We start from the raw sequence: 21,380 nt of genomic DNA on the forward strand, positions 1-21,380 counted from the left end.
TCCCGCTTCTTTGTCAGACATGTTAACAAGTTGTTCCAGGGAGTCCTTGCTGTGTAGGCAGAATGGCAGCCACAGATCACACTCAATTGCCTTAACTCAGTTGTAACAATTAAAAAATGTGAACTCACCAGAAGTGCCCTCCCCGCCATCAGGAGTCGACAGTGAGATGACCTGGGAGGGAGGGGATTGTCTCCAAAGTTATAAAAAGGTCTTGGCTGTCAGTGAGATTGAATGCTTCATTCGCCTGCTGACCCTTCTCCTCCTCCTTGCTCATTCACACCGTCCTTCACACTGCTTCCCGAGGCTGCCAGAGGAGTGTCTTAGTTGGAATTCTCAGACTGCTTTGGGTCCCCCCTAGCTAGGATTGGTTTGGTCCTCCTAGGATTGTATGAAGCTGCTCATAAAAGCAGTGTGTTTGTGGTGCTGATGCACATACTTTGCCTCCTTTGTCTTCTGGTATGCAAAATTTGAGATGATGTTAGCAAGAAAGTTTACTTCTCCAATTAAGGTAATGAAAAATCCGCACGCCTGAGAGACTTAGCTATACCAACCTAAGTCCTTGGTGTAGACAGCTGTATGTCCTGCAGATTTTTTCATTGACCTTGATACTACCTGTTTGAGAGGTGGATTACCTATGACAATGGGACAGCTCTTCCTATCAGCATAGGTAATGATCTAAATACCATGCTATTCACATTGTAATATTTTGAATTGCGACTGCAGTAAAATTAGCAATTGTAAGTGATATAAAGACTACTCTTGCACAGTATTCTGTGCTGTCATGTTAAAGGTATATAGTAGTGCAGTGTCTTTACCAGAAATCTTCTGTAGCTCAACTAAGTTTGATACATAGTCATGAACTATCATTTCAGAATGTTTGAGTTACTGTAAGGCAGTACTGTCTGCTAGATAGTGTCTTCTTCCTTTAGCCATGAAGCAATTTTTTTATTAAAGTTGTAGAAAATACCAGATCAGTGTCACAAGTAAATCCCATTACAGGCAGTCCCCGACTTACGCGGATCCGACTTATGTCGGATCCGCACTTACGAACGGGGCTTTCTCGCCCCGGAGGTCGGGGCGAGAAAGCCCCGTTAGTAAGCTGCTCCGGTGCCCCTGGTCTGCTGGAGACCGTCTCCAGCAGACCAGGGGCACCGGGCGGTTCCCGCGCTTCTGAGGCTTTGCCAGAGCAAAGCCTCAGAAGCGCGGGGAACCGCCGCTGCTGCCGCTTCAGTCTGGGTGCCTGTGGTCTGCTAGGGACCGTCCCCAGCAGACCACAGGCACCCAGACTGAAGCGGCAGCAGCGGCGGTTCCCCGCGCCTCTGAGGCTTTGCTCTGGGGACGGTCCCCAGCAGACCACAGGCACCTGGACTGAAGCCGCAGCCGCGGGGGGGTCCCGCGCCTCTGAGGCTTTGCCAGAGCAAAGCCTCAGAGGCGCGGCACCCCGCAGCCGCTGCGGCTCTGCTCCCTGTGTCCCTGGTCTGCTGGGGGGGGGCGGGGGGCGCAGCTAGTGAGCTCCCCCCCCCCCAGCAGACCAGGCTTTTGTTTTGGACTCTGGGGCAGAGCAGCTGGGGCGCTGCCGATTGGTCCTGCAGCGCCGCTCTGGGCACTACTGGACCAACCGGGCAGCACCCCAGCTGCTCTGCCCCAGGTCCTGATTCAGCCGCTGCTGGTCAGTTTCAGAAGCGGCTGAATCAGGACGCCTGGGGCAGAGCAGATGGGGTGCTGCTGGGTTGGTCCAGTAGCACTGAGGAGCGGCGCTACTGGAGCAACCCAGCAGCACCCCAGCTGCTCTGCCCCAGGCGTCCCAAGTCAGCTTCTGCTGAAACTGACCAGCGCTGACTACAGGAAGCCCGAGGCAGAGTTGCTCTGCCCCGGGCTTCCTGGAATCAGCTGCTGATCAGTTTCAGCAGCAGCTGACTTGGGGACGCCTGGGGTTCTTAAGTTGATTCTGTATGTAAGTCAGAACTGGCGGTCAGTTTCAGCAGTGTCTGAATCTGGATGCCAGTTCCGACTTACATACAGATTCAACTTAAGAACAAACCTACAGTCCCTATCTTGTACGTAACCCGGGGACTGCCTGTACTGATTTACGCCAAGATTGACATTGTTCACTTATTTCTTTTCTTTGTGTTATGAGGTTTTGAAGTTTTTTTTATTGGCATCACTCTGGCTATCCAGTCCTGAATGCAGTGTAGAAATAAGGGTGACAATACCCAACCCCCATTACAATAATATTGTATCCCCCCATATCTCCTTTTGGGTCAGGACCCCCAGTTTGAGACACACTGCTCCCCGTCCCCCAGCAACAATCTATACTACAGGTTAAAAGCACACAAGACCAGATTTCATAGTCTGACGTATTTTTTATGGTTGTGGATTTAATAAGAGCTATTAATTAGTAATCACAACTTCCATATTATGTTACTGTAGTAACATTTGTCTGTCCTTTTTTCTTCCTATTCCTCCACGTTTTTCTAATTTTTTGTCATTTGTCTTGGTATACATTGTAAAGTTCTTCCGGTTAGGTATGTTTTCTTGTCGATCTGTAAGGATGATGATGTATAAATAAAACTTTGGGACAGGCTTAACTTTCTACATTGGGTACGGTTGGGAAAAATAACACACTCTGCACCATCAAATCTGCTAGTTGTAACTCTTTCAATATGCTGAAAAAGCTTATTTTCTACCTGGAGGGGTGGGAGAGAAGAAACGCATGGTGTGTAAATCTGTCACGTGCACAAAAAGAGAAGTACTAAATGTCACAAATCTGTTTGCCTTTCCTTTTTCCATTAAATATGTGGTATTTCAGTTTGGAACAGTTATTTTAACCCCATTTCAGTTTAAGAAAGAAAAATATTAAATATGAACTTAGTTAATTTAACTTCATAGTGGACAAATTAAAAGCAGAAGTCAGGAAAAATAAATACATTTACATGTGTCTGTTGCAATTGGAATTTTTATGTACGGTAATAGTTACACTAATTACTACACATTCAGAAGGAGTTAACAATTGGACTTAAATTTCCCAGCTGTCCTACTGAGGCTGAAATGTTTTTCAGGAGCTACCATTTCTAATAGTGAGAGGTTAGTTCAGTATTCATGTTTTTTCATTCTTTGGCTACTCATCTGTGAATCAAGCTAGCTTTTGGTTGTTAAAAGTACTTCTTCAGCTGTTATAAGGACATTTATCCAACAGCTGTACTGGTTGACTAGCATAGTCAGTGTAATGGTATTTGGTGGTATATATTTGGCACTGAAACGGGAAACTTGTTTCTTTGATACTTTTGTTTCAAATGAAATTGAAATGTCTACATGAAAAATAAATCTTTTAGTAACTATAATTACATCTGCTAGTATGGTCATACAGTAATCTTACATACACCAGAGAAGAGTAATGGTAATCGGTGGATGTTACCATGTTGTGCATCACTTGTATTACAAAAGAAAACTATCTTGTGCTTGAAGTAGCCTGACATGTATGCAATGTGATATACAGAAATAAGGTAGTCTTCATTTATTGTTCTTCAGTTATGAATAAATATAATAAGTAAATTGCTCAAACACTATTATAGATTTGATTTGTGTGTCTCTCTCTTATACGTAGGGTGTGGATCCAGGATTTGTTCCCAGTGTTCAGGATTTTGATAAGAAACTTACAGAGGCTGATGCTTATTTACAGATCTTGATAGACCAATTGAAGGTATGTTGAATTAACTCTTGTGCACCTATAAAGAGAATGGCTAATGTTGGGTACTTTTTTGGGTCTCCTCTGGAACTTGTCTCAGTCAGGCCCTTTGTCAGCTGTGGTGGGGAATTTCCCATATTTCAGAACTGCAATGCAGTATCAGAGAAGACAGTCTTATGACATGGAAAAAGTAGAAGAGATGGAATGGATTAGTTAAGGCGTATGTGACCACATGAGAAGCCTGTCAGACGCTTAAGGATTTTTCATCCCTGGAGCTTGCTAATGACAAAGCTCTTTTTTCCTCTTGATCTGCCGTAGAAAGGAATATGTTTTTTGGAAAAAAGAAAATTACAAAAAGTAACAATGAAAAGACAGACATAACAACTACCGGTATGTTGAATTTGAGATGAATGGATATTTTGGAACCATGTATCACTCAAGTAAAACTGAGTTAGAAAATGGGAGTAGCAAACTTTAAATGTAGACTTCTTTCAAAACAGGTAGTCTAACAATCATTAGGAAAATCTGCTTTCTGTTAAATTCAGTGTTGGGGAATTGGCAGAGATGGCTTAAATAAATGAGTTTAAATTTGTAGTGGAATTCTTAGAATTATCATCTTGCCCATCACATTTAATTTTTCCCCTGTAGAGGAATCCCACCTTTGCTGTTGCTCCTGCACATAGTGCTCAACTTGGGTTGCTGGCAACTGAGAACATTTTGCTGCTGTATTTGTGTGATTCTGATAGAGCAATTTACCCTTCGTCAAGTAGGAGCAGTACATATGGACTACTTGTCTTCTGCTGATGTGTTTTTGAAGTTAGGAGCTAGAGATGAGGAATGACAAACTCCTATCTCCCACCACGCTATTGGAAACAGCAGAAGATGACACTTTTGACATTTTCTGCCTACAACATTTTCCCCTAACCCAGCAGATAAAACTGATTAACGCTGCTTCATTTAAGTTCTGCTTCTCTTGCTGATATTACTGGGCAAGCTCTGTGTGTGAGACCATCAGCACAAATTTAGTTTTGCAGTAGAGAAAGGTGTATGTGCACTACTACGGTGGAGCTGGATGAGGGAGACATACAGAGTAAGAGTTGGCCCAAGGTCTAAAAATTTAGGATGAAGCTTTGCTCCTTGCTCTTGTGTCAGCAGAGATCATCACAGGCAGCCCTTATCTTTGGAGGAAAGGATTGTTCTCTTCAGTGACCTCCTGAGGGTGACTGAAGAAAAGATGGAAACACATCATAGAATCACAGAACACAAGAACTGAAAGGGACTCCGAGAGGCCATTGAGTCCAGTCCCCTGCCACCACGACAGAACCAAGCACCATATAGACTAGTGTTTCTCAACCTTTTTTTAATAAAGTACCCCTTTAAAAAAAAAAAAAAAGTACCCTCTGTACCTACAGTTTTCAGATGCACAATTTTTTTTCTACTATTGCAACACATTTGTTTAAACAATTTAATCATAGCTGGGCAGGCGATGACAATTTTTGGGTGTAAAAAGTACAAAAATAATAAAATTCTGTAAAACTTAACAAAAATTCACTTTTCTCCAAATTTCAGTTGTGTTGATGTACCCCCAGACTTCTCTCGAGTACCTCTAAGGGTACTCGTACCACTGGTTGAGAAATGCTGGTCTAGACCATCCCTAATAGATGTCTAGCTAACCCACTTATAAATATCTCCAGTGATGGAGATTTCACAATCTCCCTAGACAATTTATTCCAGTGTTTGACCACCCTGACAGTTAGAAAGTTTTTCCTAATGTCCAACCTAAACCTCCCTTGCTGCAGTTTAAGCCCAGTGCTTCTTGTTCTATTCTCAGAGGCCAAGGAGAACAATTTTTCTCCCTCCTCCTAAAATTCTTTCAGTCTTTTGTCATAGCTCATAGTTGAGGGAAAGCAAAACAGAAACAAAGGATGGGAGAGACTTCCAGAAACAAAGGCAAAGGGTTTTTCAGAAGAAGATATCAGTATTTGAGGGAAAGAGAGATATGGCACCAGAGAAGAGGTAAAGATGGGCAAAGTGACACATTGAGTTTTAGACAGAAGATTGCATTTGGTGTTCCTATGTTTCTTTTCAATATCTTATTAAATTTGGTACCTGAAAGTAACATAGAAAACAAAAAATTTTCAGACTTCCCCCCCTGCTTTCCCAGTCCTCTTTCAGGGAGAACATGGTGTGCGTGGCTGAGTAAATCTTTGATGTGTGGTAGTAATATATAAAAAGCAGTCTGAAAGCAAAGGTTGATCAGTTGAGACATAAAATGCACTCTTTGTCCCTCTTAACCCTCTCTCTCTGCAGAGTAAGAACAATTGTGATTAACCTCCAGTTTTAATTGCTGGTGCATGTAAATAAACAATTTTAACTAATCTCTTAAGGAAGTTACAAATGCAAATGACTTTTTTTCCCTTTTGATATCGACAAATTAAGATTGTATGCAAATTAGGTGCATTCTTGGACTCTTAGTAATAATATAAATTAGCTGCCTTTACATTCTTTTACTTTGTAGGAGCAGATTAATACTTAACAGTATAAAATTGTAAGGTCATGCAAATGTTCTAAGCATTGAACAGGAAAGTTCAAATCTAAAGGAAAAGAATTGTCTGTCTCTAGGGCATAAGTGGAATTCTATTTGTGAGGTGTCATTTGGTCTTGAAATAGAATTCATAAGTTTTTTTTTCTCTTTCTCATAAGTCAGATTTGTGAGGTTTAATGGCCAAAGTGCCGTTCCTTTTTTTCTTTTTTGTTTAGCATTTTGGCATAGATGTTAAGGTCAGAAGGGACTACTTGGATCATTTAGTTTGATTTTTTGTATAATAGACCATAGAACGTCTTCAAAATAATTTCAAGAGTATATCTTTTGGGGGCAGAAAAGTATATTCAGGAGTCACAGATATCTGTCTTAAACTGCTTACAGCAAGGGATGTAAAATCCTGTTTAATTGGTTGCTAACACTACATATGACTGATGAAACGGGGGAGGGAGGGCACGCTTCAGAGGCTGGAGAGGCCCCCATGCTCGCTGGGGCCAGGCTAGAATCTCCAGCCCAGCTGATCCTTACCCCAATTCCCCCCCACAGAGGCTGCTGCCATTGCCATGGCTCCCCCCCACATCCCCACACACACAGGTGCCCCAGCAGTGCTGGAGCAGCTCTGCACACATGGCTGGGCAGCAGGCAGTGGGGCTGGTACTGGGTAACAGTTACCTGGTAAGCATCCCCCATAAAGAGAGATGCTTATTGGGTAACTATTTAACCAGTTATCTGTAAACATCCCTACTTACTACTAGGGATGTTAAGAACTAGTCGACTATCTAATAAATAAATACTTATCAGCAAGGCTTGACAAACCGTGGCAAAATCCACTCTCCAGCCCCGCACTGCGCATGCACCAGACCCTCACTGCGCATGCGCACGCCACCAGTGAACAGGGCGACTGGCTGAAATCTACTCACCATGGGCGAGTAGATACACGGATTTGTTGAGCCCTGCTTATTGGATAGTCAGTTGATTAATCGATTTTCCCTCCCCCCCCATCCCCTTCCCCCCATTACTTCTATCAGATAGAGACAACAAAAGGGGGAGTGGGGAAGAGAAGGTACTTGAAAGCGGCAGCGCTGCACAGCTGAGCCAGGGATCAGCTGTGCATTGCTGCCCTTTGAACTCCGCCTTGGTGTTTCAAAGGGTCAGCTCTGAGCTTCCCCAGCTGATCCCAGGTTCCGCTGAAATGCAGTGCGGAGCCTGGCATTTCAAATTGGCCGCACAGCATGGAACCCGGAGCCAGCGTGGGACTCTGAGACTCCTGCTTACCCCAGGCTCCGGAGGGTGCTTCTACTTTGAAATGCTGGGGACTCTTGTACATTTCAAAGCTGGCCCGCATGCAGCCAGGTGTCGGGGGACTTCCCACTGGTCCTGTGCTGCACTCAGAGTTCCGCATTTCTCCTTTGGAATGTACAGGAGCCCTTTGTACATTTCAAAGGTGGAATGCGGAAGTGCCTATTGATTACTTGATGGAAATTCCATCGACTAATCAACTAGTGAATTAACCGCTAGTTAACATCCTTGCTTACTACATCGATTTACTAAATGAGTACTGCATTTTTTACTGCTTTCAAGATGTACTTTACAGGCAGTCCCCGACTTACGTGGATCCGGCTTATGTCGGATCCGCACTTACGAATGGGGCTTTCTCGCCCCGGAGGTCGAGGTAGCGGATTGCTACCTGCGAGCTCCGGGGCGAGAGAGCCCCGTTCGTAAGCTGCTCCCATGCCCCTGGTCTGCTGGAGACCGTCTCCAGCAGACCAGGGGCACCGGGCGGGTTCCCGCGCTTCTGAGGCTTTGCCAGAGCAAAGCCTCAGAAGCGCGGGAACCCGCAGCTGCTGCCGCTTCAGTCGCGGTGCCTGTGGTCTGCTGGCGACGGTCCCCAGCAGACCACAGGCACCGGGACTCAAGCTGCAGCAGCGGGCGGGTTCCTGCGCTTCTGAGGCTTTGCCAGAGCAAAGCCTCAGAGGCGCGGCACCCCGCTGCCGCTGCGGCTCTGCTCCCTGTGTCCCTGGTCTGCTGGGGGGGCGCGGCTAGTGTGCCCCCCCCAGCAGACCAGGCTTTTGTTTTGGACCCTGGAGCAGAGCAGCTGGGGTGCTGCGGATTGGTCCTGCAGCGCCCGCTCTGGGCACTACTGGACCAACCCGGCAGCACCCCAGCTGCTCTGCCCCAGGTCCTGATTCAGCCGCTGCTGGTCAGTTTCAGCAGTGGCTGAATCAGGACGCCTGGGGCAGAGCAGCTGGGGTGCTGCTGGGTTGGTCCAGTAGCGCCGAGGAGCGGTGTTACTGGAGCAACCCAGCAGCACCCCAGCTGCTCTGCCCCAGGCGTCCCCAAGTCAGCCGCTGCTGAAACTGACCAGCGCTGACTACAGGAAGCCCGAGGCAGAGTTGCTCTGCCCCAGGCTTCCTGGAATCAGCGCTGATCAGTTTCAGCAGCAGCTGACTTGGAGAAGCTTGGGGTTCTTAAGTTGAATCTGTATGTAAGTCAGAACTGGCGGTCAGTTTCAGCAGCGGCTGAATCTGGACGCCAGTTCCGACTTACATACAGATTCAACTTAAGAACAAACCTACAGTCCCTATCTTGTATGTAACCTGGGGACTGCCTGTAGTGTATTTTATAAAATACCATGTCAGTGATGTTTGTCCAGTAATATGTTACCTGTTCTTCTTCAAATGATTGCTCATGTCCATTCAACGTACATGTGTGCGCCTGCCATGTGCACCGGTGCCAGAAGTTTTTCCCTAAGCAATACCCGTAGGGGCAGGGGTCCCCAGCGCCTCTTGGAGTGGTGCACACATACCGTGCTATATAGGGCACTCCCCATCTCTGCCCTTCTCAGTTCCTTCTTACTGCCAGAGAAGGTGCTTGGAACAGCGTGCTCCAGCTTTGGCTTTAGCAAGCACTCCCTTTGCATTCAAGTTCCCCTTAACGAACTCTGAGGTACCTGTGAACTGTTAACTTCCTGGAAAGACTCTGCCCCTGGGCATGTCCCGCATTCTCTGGTATCCCAGGCTCATGCCAGTTAGTGACCTGTATGCTGACTGTTTACGTTGCTGTGTTGGACAAGTGTTGCATTTTCAGGTCCTTCTGTCCCAGAACTATTGAAGAGCGTAGTATTCGGCTTAAAGTGCTCTTGATGGAGTCCACGCTAGCATAATTGGACTAGCGGTTGGCCTCGGCACCGGATTCCACTGACTTGGTGCGCAGTGCACCTCCATTATTGATGGCTTGGCACCATTCGTCGGCCACAGCTAGGCCTGCTAGGAAGCTGGGCAGAGACAAGTTCCCTCATAAAGACAAGGGGGGTGGGAGGGCAATCAACCCACAGATAGGTCAGAGGTCAGCAAGCCTGGCGTCCGGGTCTTCGTCATTGGAGATCTGTATTGCCTTCACTCTGGAGGCCTTCCAGGCTGCACTTGACATAAGTGCCATGCCAGTTCCACCCCGAAACCAACGGGGCTCTGGCACTGGGGTAAACCACCATTTGGTCCTTGATTGCCCAGTATAGTCTGTTCCCATTCCCCTCCCACATCTGAGAGGAGAACACTGCTAAGTCCCAATAGGTCTGCACATGAGACACCAGGGCACAATATATGATCTTCTACATTGCCGGACTCGGTGCGCAGACCTGTGCAGGCATGTGCCCCCGGCCCCACAGGCATCGAGTAGATAGTGATTCTCTCTACTTGCCATCGGAGGGACCCTTCGCCATAGCACCGGCACCATTTGCTGTGTCACAGATACTGGCCAGCACCGAGCTCATATAGCCACAGAGGCACATCCTATTTCTCCTGACACTGTGGAGCCCAGCACCGGAAAGGTCACTACTCCTGCTTGTCTTTGTGGGCATCGGCAAGTATCCATTCCAGCAGCATCATGTCAACAGCAGCCTCCATTCCCCCCCAGCCAGAAAATGGCACAACAGATGGTACCGTCAATTTTGGTGCTGCTGGCACCATCACAGGGCATGCTGTGGCCACAGTCACAGTGGCAGGCTTAATGGTGCCTATGGACTTCTGAGGGCTTTCCGGGTCAGCCCCAGGTTACCTTCTTAGTTGCTGGTGCGTCCCAAGCCCTGTCAGTGCTGCCAGGGCCTCACAGTCCCCAAGGGGACATGGGCATGCCTGCCCCCCCCCCCCCCCGCAACAGGTGGCAGGCACAGGGGACCAGTCACGGCATGGTGAGGAAGCCCAGCTGGTCCTGGCCTTCTCCTCCTCACTGCCAGATGAGGTGGTTGTGGCGTCCTCCCCAGTGGTACCCTAGGAGCACTCGCAGGATCTACTCAAGAGGGTAGCCAACAGCCTACAAGCTGAGGAAGTGCAAGAATCCTCGGACTTGTTGTTCGGGGTTCTGGGTCAGGTGGGCCTGGGTAGGGTGGCATTGTCCCTGCATGAGGGAGTGGCCAAGATTACCAAGGTGCTCTGCCAGGCACACTCCTCCATTCCGGCAGAAGTATTTTGACCTGGTAGGGGGCCATGATTACCTTTATACCTACCGACTTCCCAACTTCTTGTGGTGGTGTCCATGAACTACAGGAAATGCCAGGGCCAGTACCCACCCCCAAGAATAAAGACTCCACAAATATTTGGGCTTGTTCGGGAGAAAGCTCTTCTCCTCAGCCAGCTTCCAGCTGAGGGTGGTGAACCCCCAGGCCCTGTTCGCAGGACATGCTGTGAACACCTGGGGGATGCTGGCAAAATTTGAGGCACCCTTGCCCGAAGCATCTCGCAAGGAGTTTAGGCCCTCGTTGAGGCAGGTTTCTCGGTGGTTCTACAAGCGGCATCGGAAGCTGCGGACTCAGCCATTCGATCCATGACCTCAGCCATTTGTATGAGGTAGGCAGCCTGGCTCCTCCTTTTGGGTCTGTCCCCAGAGGCACAGAACTCCATTCAGGACCTGCTGTTTGACACAGGGAGCCCTGTACTCAGAACAGACAGATACAAGGTTGCACAGGCTTAAGGACTCCCGCGCTACCTTGAAAACCCTGGGCCTGTACATCCCCGGGTCTGAGAGGAAGCAGTTCAAGCCGCAAGACACCCAACAACAGGGCTAATACAATCACCCAGAAAGGGCCCCCTTCATGCCTGAAGCCTCTGAAATGGAATCAAGGTCACCATCCTTCATCTGGCCAGTAGTCGATCAGCGAGGTGAAGTCCCAGGGCACAAAAGTGCTTTCCTCAGTGTTCTTTGATTCTTTTCCTATCTATAGTTTCAATAATAGTGGTTAGAGCTTAGAATTAATTGTTAGGTAGCAGTAACTATATTAGGTCCATGCTTACCAGGATTGCCCCAGCACCAGAGCATGTCTCTGTCTCCAGGGTTTAGTCATGTGAGGCTTGCCATAAACTCATGCCAATTAGTGACCCACCCATTCTGCTACCTTTAGTATTTGGGGAGTCTCATCTGTGGGAGCACTACAGAATTTGAAAGGTGTTAAAACCCCATGCCAAAAAGAACAGGGACCAGAGATTCATAGAGATGCTCAAAGCCAAGTCATGCAGATTTGGCACAGAGTACCTCTGCTTTGATGAGCAGTGCATTGGCTTCTCTGAGGGACAGGCAGTATAGTTTGGCCCCTCCAGCACCCAAGAAGAACTCCTTGTACATGTCCCAAGAGTCTTTGCATAGTTAGGGCACTGTGTAATAGAGGAGATCTATGCCTTACTCATTATTCATCCCAGTCACTGGAGCCAAGGAAAAAGCAAAGAAAAATGGTCAGCGGTGCCCTGAGCTCTGATAACAGGTCATAGGGAAGCTGGCAGACTGAGACCTGTGCTGGGCCATTTGAACTCTGTGGTTGCTGATCTACTACTGTTGACTCCTGCCCAGGAGAGGGACCCATCCAGTCCGGTACTGTTGGAGTCCTCTCCAAGGGAGAGCTATTGGAATGCAGCTTTGGTGCTTCCATCTATGCCAGAGGCATTTGAGGCAGCAAGGGATTTACTGTCCCTCTTGGTATCGCCATCCTGCACTATGCATGAGTGGGCAGGGGAGATGATAATGGCTATGGTACTAAGGCCCCTGTGCCATAAAGGGAAAATTGACGCTGTTGATGATACTGCACCAGTCGCCTCCTTCCTGGTGCCACTACTCTATGGCCACTAAGAAGAGATTTCTCGCAATTGGACTCTGAGGTGGAATCTTGTACATCTCATAGGAGGTAAAACAGATCTGACCTCTGACACCTGACAGCCAAGGGTTCCCACCAATGGGCTGGCCAGTACAGTGTCAGATGCTAATGCAGTGGCCTTTCTGGAATCCCTGAGCCTTCCATCCAATCCAGAGTCTCAGTTGAGGAGATCTTATGCCATTGTGTCAGAGGGTAGAGCTCCCTTGTCACCTCCCTGAGTACAGGAATCAGGACCTGGTAGCAAGCCCAGCACTGAAAGTCACAACCTGATACTGCGGGATTCTTCAGGTCCTGATGGACAGGAACTGTACATGTCCTAACAGGATCCTCACTAGGGATGTAAGTGACTAATCGACTAGTCCCTCGACTAGTTGCTTCCCCCCTCAAAGGCAGGAAGGGGGGCGGTGAGTAGGAGCCAGCGCTGGCGGGAGCTGACTTAAAAACCGATTCCCCCAGCACAGTCTCCGTGTCAGCCGACGGTCAGGGCAGTGTGTGTGTGTGTGTGTGTGTGTATATATACACTATACACCCAAGACTTCAGCTGCTGAGACCGGGGTCCCTTGCAGTGGGCAACCTGGAAGAGGTTGATGGGCGCCCCAATAAGTGTACAGGAAGAGCTTATTACACTTCAGATTTTAGCTGCTAGAAGCTGTGATTCCTTCGCAGCGGGCAGCCTCGGGGAGGCTGAGAAATGCCCCAACGGATTTTGCCACCTGGGTGTGACACAAATCCAAACGCCCAAGCTCTCCCTGTATCTGTCCCTAATGACCGGCTGAAGTTCTTTTTAAATTGTGCCTGGTTCTGTTACAGCAACTGAAGGAGTCAGGTTAAAACTTAAACATTTACAGGTTTATTGAGGAAGCTTATAAATCATATGGTTGCAATGGCTATTGTTCTATTTCTTAACTGCTGACATATATAAAAAAATGGTTACAAAGAAGATAAAGATAGGAAATAGAAAATAATGGTACCAAATGACAGCTTAATCTTTAAAGAGCTCTATTCTATGCATGCACTATAACAAAAGGACACATACAGGTACAATTTTTACCCCCTTCTGTGTCACTCGATCCCAGCGTGTCAGGCCAGGATCGGTCCCTCAATTCCTCGGAAAGACGAAAATACGAGGTGGGCGTCCCCGTGGAACCTCGGGAGGTCAAACACCTAACCCGACCAGCAGATAGAGGGCAGATTGACACTCAAAAGAGAGTGTGCTGCTGTACCACCTTATATATCCGTTGGGTCACGTATTTTCTCTTTCTTATCTGTAATGCCAAATGATGCTGGTCTGTCTTTTGTGAGACCAGTTCTTACAAGGGAGGTGTGAACTTAATTTACACTTGTAAGAGAGAATTGAGAGGATTAAATTGGAAGTACTGGACATTCTTTTTCTCAGTGGGAAATTCCTCTCCCAGGGACTGTGTGTGTTCGAATCAACATGGGTGCCAGCCGGGCACTTCTTGCAGCCTCGAGCTCAGTTTATTTCCTTAATCGTTACTCAGAGTCAGAGAAACTCGCATATCCTGGTCTTGCATCAAAGCAGATCAAAGCTTAATGGCTATGCTGATTTTCTTATTGTTCCTTCTCTGCCCTGTATACAGACATCTCAGAGGGCAAGCAAGATTGTTTGAGATGGGGGGAGCTGTCTGGCTACGCTCCGCAGCGGGGGCAAGGGAGGCAGGGCGTAGCGGGGACCAGGCACGAGCCGGGAATCAGCTGGTTCCTGGCTTCCCAGTCTCAGATACTGCACCTTTTCTTTTTCAATGTATTAAGAACCTTCCAGCTCTTTATACATTTAAAAATCAGAAGTGCAGCGGGGACCCAGCGCGAGCTGGGACTGCTGATTCCTGGCTCACGCCAGGTCCCCCGCTCCGCTCCAGCCTTTTTACCTTTAAGGCTGGTGTGTGGGATGGAGACATGGCATGAACTGGGAATCATTGTCCCAGCTTGCACTGGGTCCCCCCCATTGTACTTCAGCCTTGTAAATTTATTAAGAGCTCTTAATACATTTAAAAGGCAGAGCCACAGCGGGGTTGGCACCCGGGGTGGAAGCTAAGTCTGCTGCAGCTCCCCTTCTTATCGACAAATCGATGGGTTTTCCATCAACTAGTCAGTTATTTAATTAAATTTAACAACTTGATCAATTGTACTTAAAAGGCAAGCAACTTCCTGGAGCCTGGGGTCAGCGGGAGACTCAGAGTCCCACGCTGGCTCCAGATTCTATGCTGCGCTGCCAATTTGAAATGCCAGGCTCTGCACTGCATTTCAGCGGAACCCGGGATCAGCTGGGGAAGCTCAGAGCTGCCCCTTTGAAACACCGAGGCGGAGTTCAAAGGACAGCAATGAACAGCTGACCCCCAGCTCAGCTGTGCAGCACCCCCATTCACCAGGGCAGCAGGAGCACAGCATCCTACTCCTCTCTGCTGCCATATGCCAGCTGGGTTGCTCAACTTCACCATGACATTAGGAAGTAGAGTGGCCCCCCTCCCACTCCAGTCCCGTGAGTGATGCGGGGTTTGGGGAACATGACAGGCTGGGACCTGGTCACTCAACTTCCCGTCAAGTAGAGAAACCTGATTGCGAGATGGCGGCAGAGTAGGCTGCTGGGTTGCTCTGCTTCCCAATGTGAGTGTGGGGAACCCTGTTGCTGCACCCAAGCTGTATGTTGGTGAAAGTGGTGCAATGGGGCTGGAGCAGAGATGGGGATGGAGCAATGACAGGAAGAGATGGGATGGCACCTGGATCAGATAGGGGGGTTGCCCCATAAATCCCTAGTGACAGCCCTGTTCAAGAAGTTAATATTACAGAAATCTAGAGCCTATTTCTTGGCTTTAGTCAAGCAGTGCAGAGTGCAGACCATCCCATGGTGGTGGTTTTACTGGATGATTGAAATCTTTTGCTTGCTATTGATACTTTGTTGTTGACAGTATGTTTAGTCACAGCACTGCTGCTAAAAGTACCAATAGATCATTCTGAAGTTGTTGCAGATGGACTGTCTAACTCTCTTAGGCTTAAATGGGATTCTGAAACAGAATTTATAAATGACTTTGAATAGTTTTCAGTTCTTCTCACTCTGCTATTCAGTTAATCATTCGATTTTTTTCAGCAATCAGATTCAATTCCAAATTACCCCAAAACCTAAGACTGAACTTAGAGTGTACTAAATTTTGAAGTAAGCCCCTTTGAATTCACTGGCATTTCTGTTTTTTGAGAAAACAAGTATAGGATGGGGTTCCCATGGCAAAGCTGAGTTATGCTGAAGTAAAATAGGGAATAGACTTATGGCGGCATCATTACAATCTGTGGCCACGATGCCCTAAAATAAGGAGCATGTATTACCATCTTCTCTATTATATATTTGAGAGAATCCCCTGTTTGTTCAAGAACTCTTCCTAAACAGTAAGAGCTAGGACCACCAAATTCAGTATATAGCTGCTTCTTATCATAACTTAAAGCAACATTAGGGTTGATTGTGCCAGGAAAGTGGGATGTCCCTGGAATGGGATTGTTTCTTATAAAACCATACAGAAAAGAGACAGAATCACTAGGCAGATGAAAGGGGCTGGCACCCCTCATCCACGACTATCCCCACCCCGAGCTTCTCACTCCACAGATGCCCTTTAGGCAGGAAGGAGCTGAAGCTCCCCTTTCCCCAGATTTCTACAGGGACATTGCTGACTGTTTTCCTTCATCACTGTCAGAGATTCAGAGAAAGTGCAGAGTTTGCTGCATTACACCGTGGCTAGGGAGCTCAGGGGTGACTTAAGGACTCGAGCAACATGAGGTAAATGTGCTAGTGTAATATAAGAAAATGACAGCAACTGGCAACTCTAGATTTCTCTCACTGTAGCTTTCTGTAATGTATGCTTGGATTCTAAATCTATGCTTGGATAGATTCTAAACCTAGTTAGTTAATGAAAGTAACCATAAGGATTAGCTAAGCTAACTTTTTTCCACTAGCAACATCCAACACAGCAAACACCTTGGGAATTGTTAAATCACAGAAGGGTAGCTTTGTTAGGCAGTAACTTTAAAAACAATTCGTAGTTCTGTGGCACCTTAGAGCAGTGGTGGGGAACTTTTTTGGGTTGGGAGCTGCTGACCCACAGAAAAATCACTTGGGGGCCACACACACGTGAGGAACAAAAAAAAAAAAAATCTTCACTGATGTTGCCCCCAACTGAGAAGAAGGACACTGCCCACATTCCCCTTACATATCGGAGCCTAAGGGGACCCAGGCTAGTAGATTGTGTGTGCCAGCCCTGCAGGAGGGATAGCGAGGGGGGCTGCAGCACCAGTGTGGGCTCCCCAATGCTGGTAGGGGAGCCCTGAGCTTGGGGGCCAGATCCAAACAAGCTGGGGGCTGCATCTGGTCCCCAGACCTTATGTTCCCCACCCCTGCCTTAGAGACTAACAAATATATAGGATCATGAGCTTTTGTGGGTAAGACCCATTTCATCAGACGAGTTGGAGTGAAAATAACAGAATTCAAGACCTATATAACAGCAAAAGAAATACCTGTCAATTGTAGGACCCATGTTAATGAAAATTAGCTTCATTAGCCATGGCGTTTCAAAGTGGTAGCGCTGCATGGAGCCCATGCCCTGGGCTCCATGTGGCACTTCTGCTTTGAAGTAACCCCTCTTCTATTTGATAGAGGCAGCAAGGAGAGGAGGGAGTGACTAGTCAACTCAACTACCCAATAAGCATTTGCTTATCAGATGGTTGATTAGTCCTGAACATCCTTAGTGTGTACTGAATAATGTCTTCTCTTTTTCTTTGCAGTTCACTCCACTGTTCCTTTCTCTTCTGCCTCTATCATTTCTTATTATTCTGTCTGTCTTAAGACAAGGTCTTAACTAACTCCTCTACTTTACTTGGGCCAACTTCATCACCACATAAGCACAGAACAATAGTCCTATCCAGCTTGTCTTTCTTTGCACAGGTGACTTTAGTCCGTTGAGAAACAGAATCCAAAAGCCCAGAACTTTCAAGAAGCAAGGGTTGATAGGCTGGACAGACTACAGCAATTAATTCATTTTTATGAGACTGCAAGTGTAAGATTAGCATCTCTATGATTAAATTTAATTGTAGCTTTTTTAAATTAGAGAAATTTAGTATTGATTTTAAAACATTAAACATCCGATTTAAATTTAAAAAATCTGTTTTTTTTTTAAATAATTGTTTTTTATCCACCCTGTTTCCCTGTGTCAGTCCTGAGAATTTCACTGTGGATCTCTTTTTGTACTCATGCATGCTACAACCTAGCCAAATTTTCAGCCACATTCATGGTGCAGTTTCCCATTTAGGATATCTGTAGAGCAGCAAAATTTCTTCAGTCCACACTTTTGCAACTCATAATGGCATCGCTCATTAGGCTAGAAACAATGCTGTATTTGGCTACTGTCTGCTTGTTATTGAACCTGTCACCTACATCTGCCTTGAAAGTCACCTACATTGGAATGGACATGAGCAAGAACTCAAAGAAACCGTTGCTAACCTTCTGTAACTGCTGTTCTCCTAGATGTGTTGCTCATGTCCATTTCACAACTCGCCCTCCTAATCTTCTGTTAGAATTAGCCAGCAAGAAAAAGCAGAACCATATATACTGGCACATTGAGGGTGCAACTCCTGGGGCACCAGAGTTTGCCTGGCAGATACCACTGAGAGAAACTTTATGGTAACTGTGCATGCAGCATGCACACACCAATATTGGAATGAACATGAGCAACACCTCTTGAAGAACAAGTTCTGGAAAAGTTCTGGATGATTAATAAGTGTTTTGTTTGTAGTTTCAAACTGGTTGACTTATGGAAAACAACTTGCAGTATTTTCATAAGTCTGTTTTCTTTTAGCTCTTGGATGAGAAGCTTCAGCACTGCATAGATGAAGAACAGAGAAAAGCAAGTACACTTTATTTTGTTTACATGTTTAGGCTTTCCTTTCTGACATTTTTTATTTTATTTTATTTGATCTCATAGTTATGAATTATGTTTTTAGGGTCTGCAATTGATTAAAAAATAAACTCTTGATCTGTCTTGCATAGGATTTTTACAGGAGTTGCATATTTTGAATAACTCGGTGAATATAATTTTATATGAGAGGCCTAAGTTTTATGACATAGGGATATCTTTGTTTTAAAACTTTAAAGTTTTATTTTGTAAGAAACAGTTCCAATACCTTTTGTAGATGTTTGGACAACAGAGCATAATTTTAAAGCCACCAAATCTTCTGAAACACAACTGTCATTGATGTGTTTGAAGAAATTTTGGTTTAAAATTTTGGTTCATTCATCAATTTTTGAAAGTTGAACGAGCATAGTGGAAAAGCATGCAACTATAGCTCACTGATACTTTGTTTTGTTTTGTTTTTTAAGTAGTGCACATATGTGAAGTGCTGAGCTCCAAATATTTGGAACTCTCCATACGTTCAGAGAGACCTACTGAAAAATCTGATTAGCTAGTCTTATTTTTGATCATGCTGAAATACATTCATTTTGGTTGTCTTCACTTATTTCTTTTCCCCTTCTCTTTTAACCCAACCCACAACAAAAGGGTTTTTTGGTTTTTGGGGGGGTTTTTTTGGTCAGGGAGGGTTGTGTAAATGTACAGTCTGTAACACATTCACTTGCTTTGGAACTGTATGCTTCAGAATGCAAGGTGTCATCTAGAGAATAAACAACTTGCAACTTTCAGCCAGGCTAGAGCTCAGTTTAAAAACTGATGTATTTTCTTGTACTCATTCAGTGTCATTTTTGACAGTGTGGCAGTAGGACAAAGCAACTCAAATTGTGATCTTTCAGAAAGACAGATATGTTATTAATTACTATTTTTCCCTTGGGAGTGGGGAAAGGGAAGGAATGTTAAACAAAAACAACAAAAAACCCTAATGAACTTAAATATATGGAAATAGGGAATTACAATTAAAGTTATAGCTTTTGGAAATTTTGTGTACGTCTTTCACCCATTCTCACCCTGCTTTTAAAAGATAAGTTTCTTCCTTTCAGTTTTGTAGTTGAACAAACAGCAAGAGCATACCGTATATACTCGAGTATAAGTCGACCCGAATATAAGCCGAGGCACCTAATTTTACCCCAAAAAACTGGGAAAAAGTATTGACCCGAGTATAAGCCTAGGGTAGGAAATAAGGCAGCCTAGGGTAGGAAATGAGTCGGGGCGAAAGCTGCTCCGGTGCCCCCGGTCTGCTGGAGACTGTCTCCAGCAGACCAGGGGCACCGGGCGGGTTCCCGCACTTCTGAGGCTTTGCCAGAGCAAAGCCTCAGAGGCGCGGGGAACCTCCGCTGCTGCCGCTTCAATCTGGGAGCCTGTGGTCTGCTGGGGACGGTCCCCAGCAGACCACAGGCACCCAGATTGAAGCGGCAGCAGCGGCGGTTCCCCGCGCCTCTGAGGCTTTGCTCTGGCTTTAGTTAAGGAAAGGCAACCTGGTTCAGTCCCAGCTTGTGCCAGGTCTGGGACCTACCCCCGCTGCATCTCTGCAGTTTAAATCTCCTACGAGCCAGGTGGGCAGGCAGCCTGGCTCAGTTCTGGCTTGTGCTGGGTCTGGGACCTACTCCCGCCCAGCTCTTGGTACATTTAAACTACAGAGCTGCAGTGAGGGTAGGTCCCAGACCTGGTGTGAGCTGGGCTGCCTGCCTGCTCAGCTCTTAGTACATTTAAACTGTAGAGCTGCAACAGGGTTAGGTCCCACGAGATGGGACTGAGCTGGGCTGCCTGCCCGGCCGGAGCAGCCTCTGTCTGCAGCCAGCCCAGGCCGCTGTGGACAGAGGCTGCTTTGCAGCAGCCTCCCCTGCCCCTCCTCCTGTGCTGCTATCTCTGATAGAGGTGGCAGCATGGGGGGGGAGGGCAGACAGCTCTGTGGAGATGGTGCTGGGGGGAACTGGCTTTTAAGCTGGCTCCCCCCAGCACCAGCTCCTGCTTCTCCCCTTCCCCCCTTCAGCTCCTCTTCCCCCCCCCCCCTCCTCTGACACAGAGGCAGCAAGGTGTGTGTGTGGGCGGGGGGGGGGGGGAAATGAGAGAAGTTGACTACTCACATCCCTAATCCTGATTGCACATCCCTAATCCTGATTGCACAGTGGTTAGGATTTCACCCTAAGGCAAAATTATACTTCAGTTTTTCAGTAATCCGCTTTTAAAAACAATATCAAGCAACTCTTGAATTCTTCACCTATTGAAGACTAGATGCAAAGTAACAATTTAAATATATTGTCCTAATTGTTAGTTTAGTGGCAAGTCTAAAAATTAATTATTCTGGAAGGTATCTTTAACTGATTTTGTCTGTTTCTTCAAGTAATGTACCAGTTCTTACAATTAGCTACTGTAACTGAACCCTAAAATGACAGTTGCTTCTTCATTTTAGTTTCAGGTATTATAGGTTCTGTCCCCAAAGCCTTTTCTTGTGTTAGGGAATTGTGAATTTTTTTTAAGCAATAGATTTAAATTTTTACTTGAGTTTTTGCTGTGGATTTATGGCAAATAGGAATGTTCTGAATAAATTCCAGTAAAACTCCATTAGTCTGGCATCCAATGCTCTGGCACTACTGACAGTCCGGCACCATCAGGAACCCGGATGTTCTCAGGGCAGCCGGACAATTGGAGCTGCTCTGTGCGTGGCTTCCCTGATTCAGCCGCTGCTGAAACTGACCAGCAGCTGACTGAAAATATACAGATAATATTATTGATAATTGACATTATTAAAAATAACATAAATGAAACATTTGTACTCACAGACTTTATTTAATGGGACTTCTGCTGCAGCATCTTTTTGCACATTTCTTGGAAGCTTACATAATTGATCAAATCCAACTTCATGCATGCATTCAGTCTGTCTTCTGTCAGTCTTATGGCAGGGGCTGGGGATGTGAGGGTGCAGGGGTTTGGGTATATGATGATGCTCAGGGCACAGGTTTGGGGTGTGAGGATAGTGCAGAAATGTTATGGCAGGAGACTGGGGATGTGGAGGTGCAGCAGTTTGTGGATGTGGGGGTAGGAGAGGCTCAG

The 21,380-nt window shown here is 46.5% G+C and overlaps 1 protein-coding gene across 5 annotated transcripts in view; it reads left to right on the forward strand.

The window, feature by feature from the left end:
* The window catches only part of OSBPL9 (oxysterol binding protein like 9), a 133,295-nt gene that overhangs the window by 70,930 nt on the left and 40,985 nt on the right, over positions 1-21,380 (forward strand). For 3 of the 5 annotated variants that reach the window (XM_075935962.1, XM_075935964.1, XM_075935965.1), the window contains 2 exons: positions 3,605-3,700; positions 18,219-18,266. In XM_075935962.1, the coding sequence (XP_075792077.1) occupies positions 3,605-3,700; positions 18,219-18,266 (144 nt within the window). Of the gene's footprint in view, positions 1-3,604; positions 3,701-18,218; positions 18,267-21,380 lie in introns of those variants that run through there. The other 2 variants (XM_025186306.2, XM_025186305.2) reach the window with 2 other exon arrangements.

This window comes from Pelodiscus sinensis, chromosome 9, assembly GCF_049634645.1.
Source record: "Pelodiscus sinensis isolate JC-2024 chromosome 9, ASM4963464v1, whole genome shotgun sequence".
Classification (NCBI taxonomy): domain Eukaryota; kingdom Metazoa; phylum Chordata; order Testudines; family Trionychidae; genus Pelodiscus; species Pelodiscus sinensis.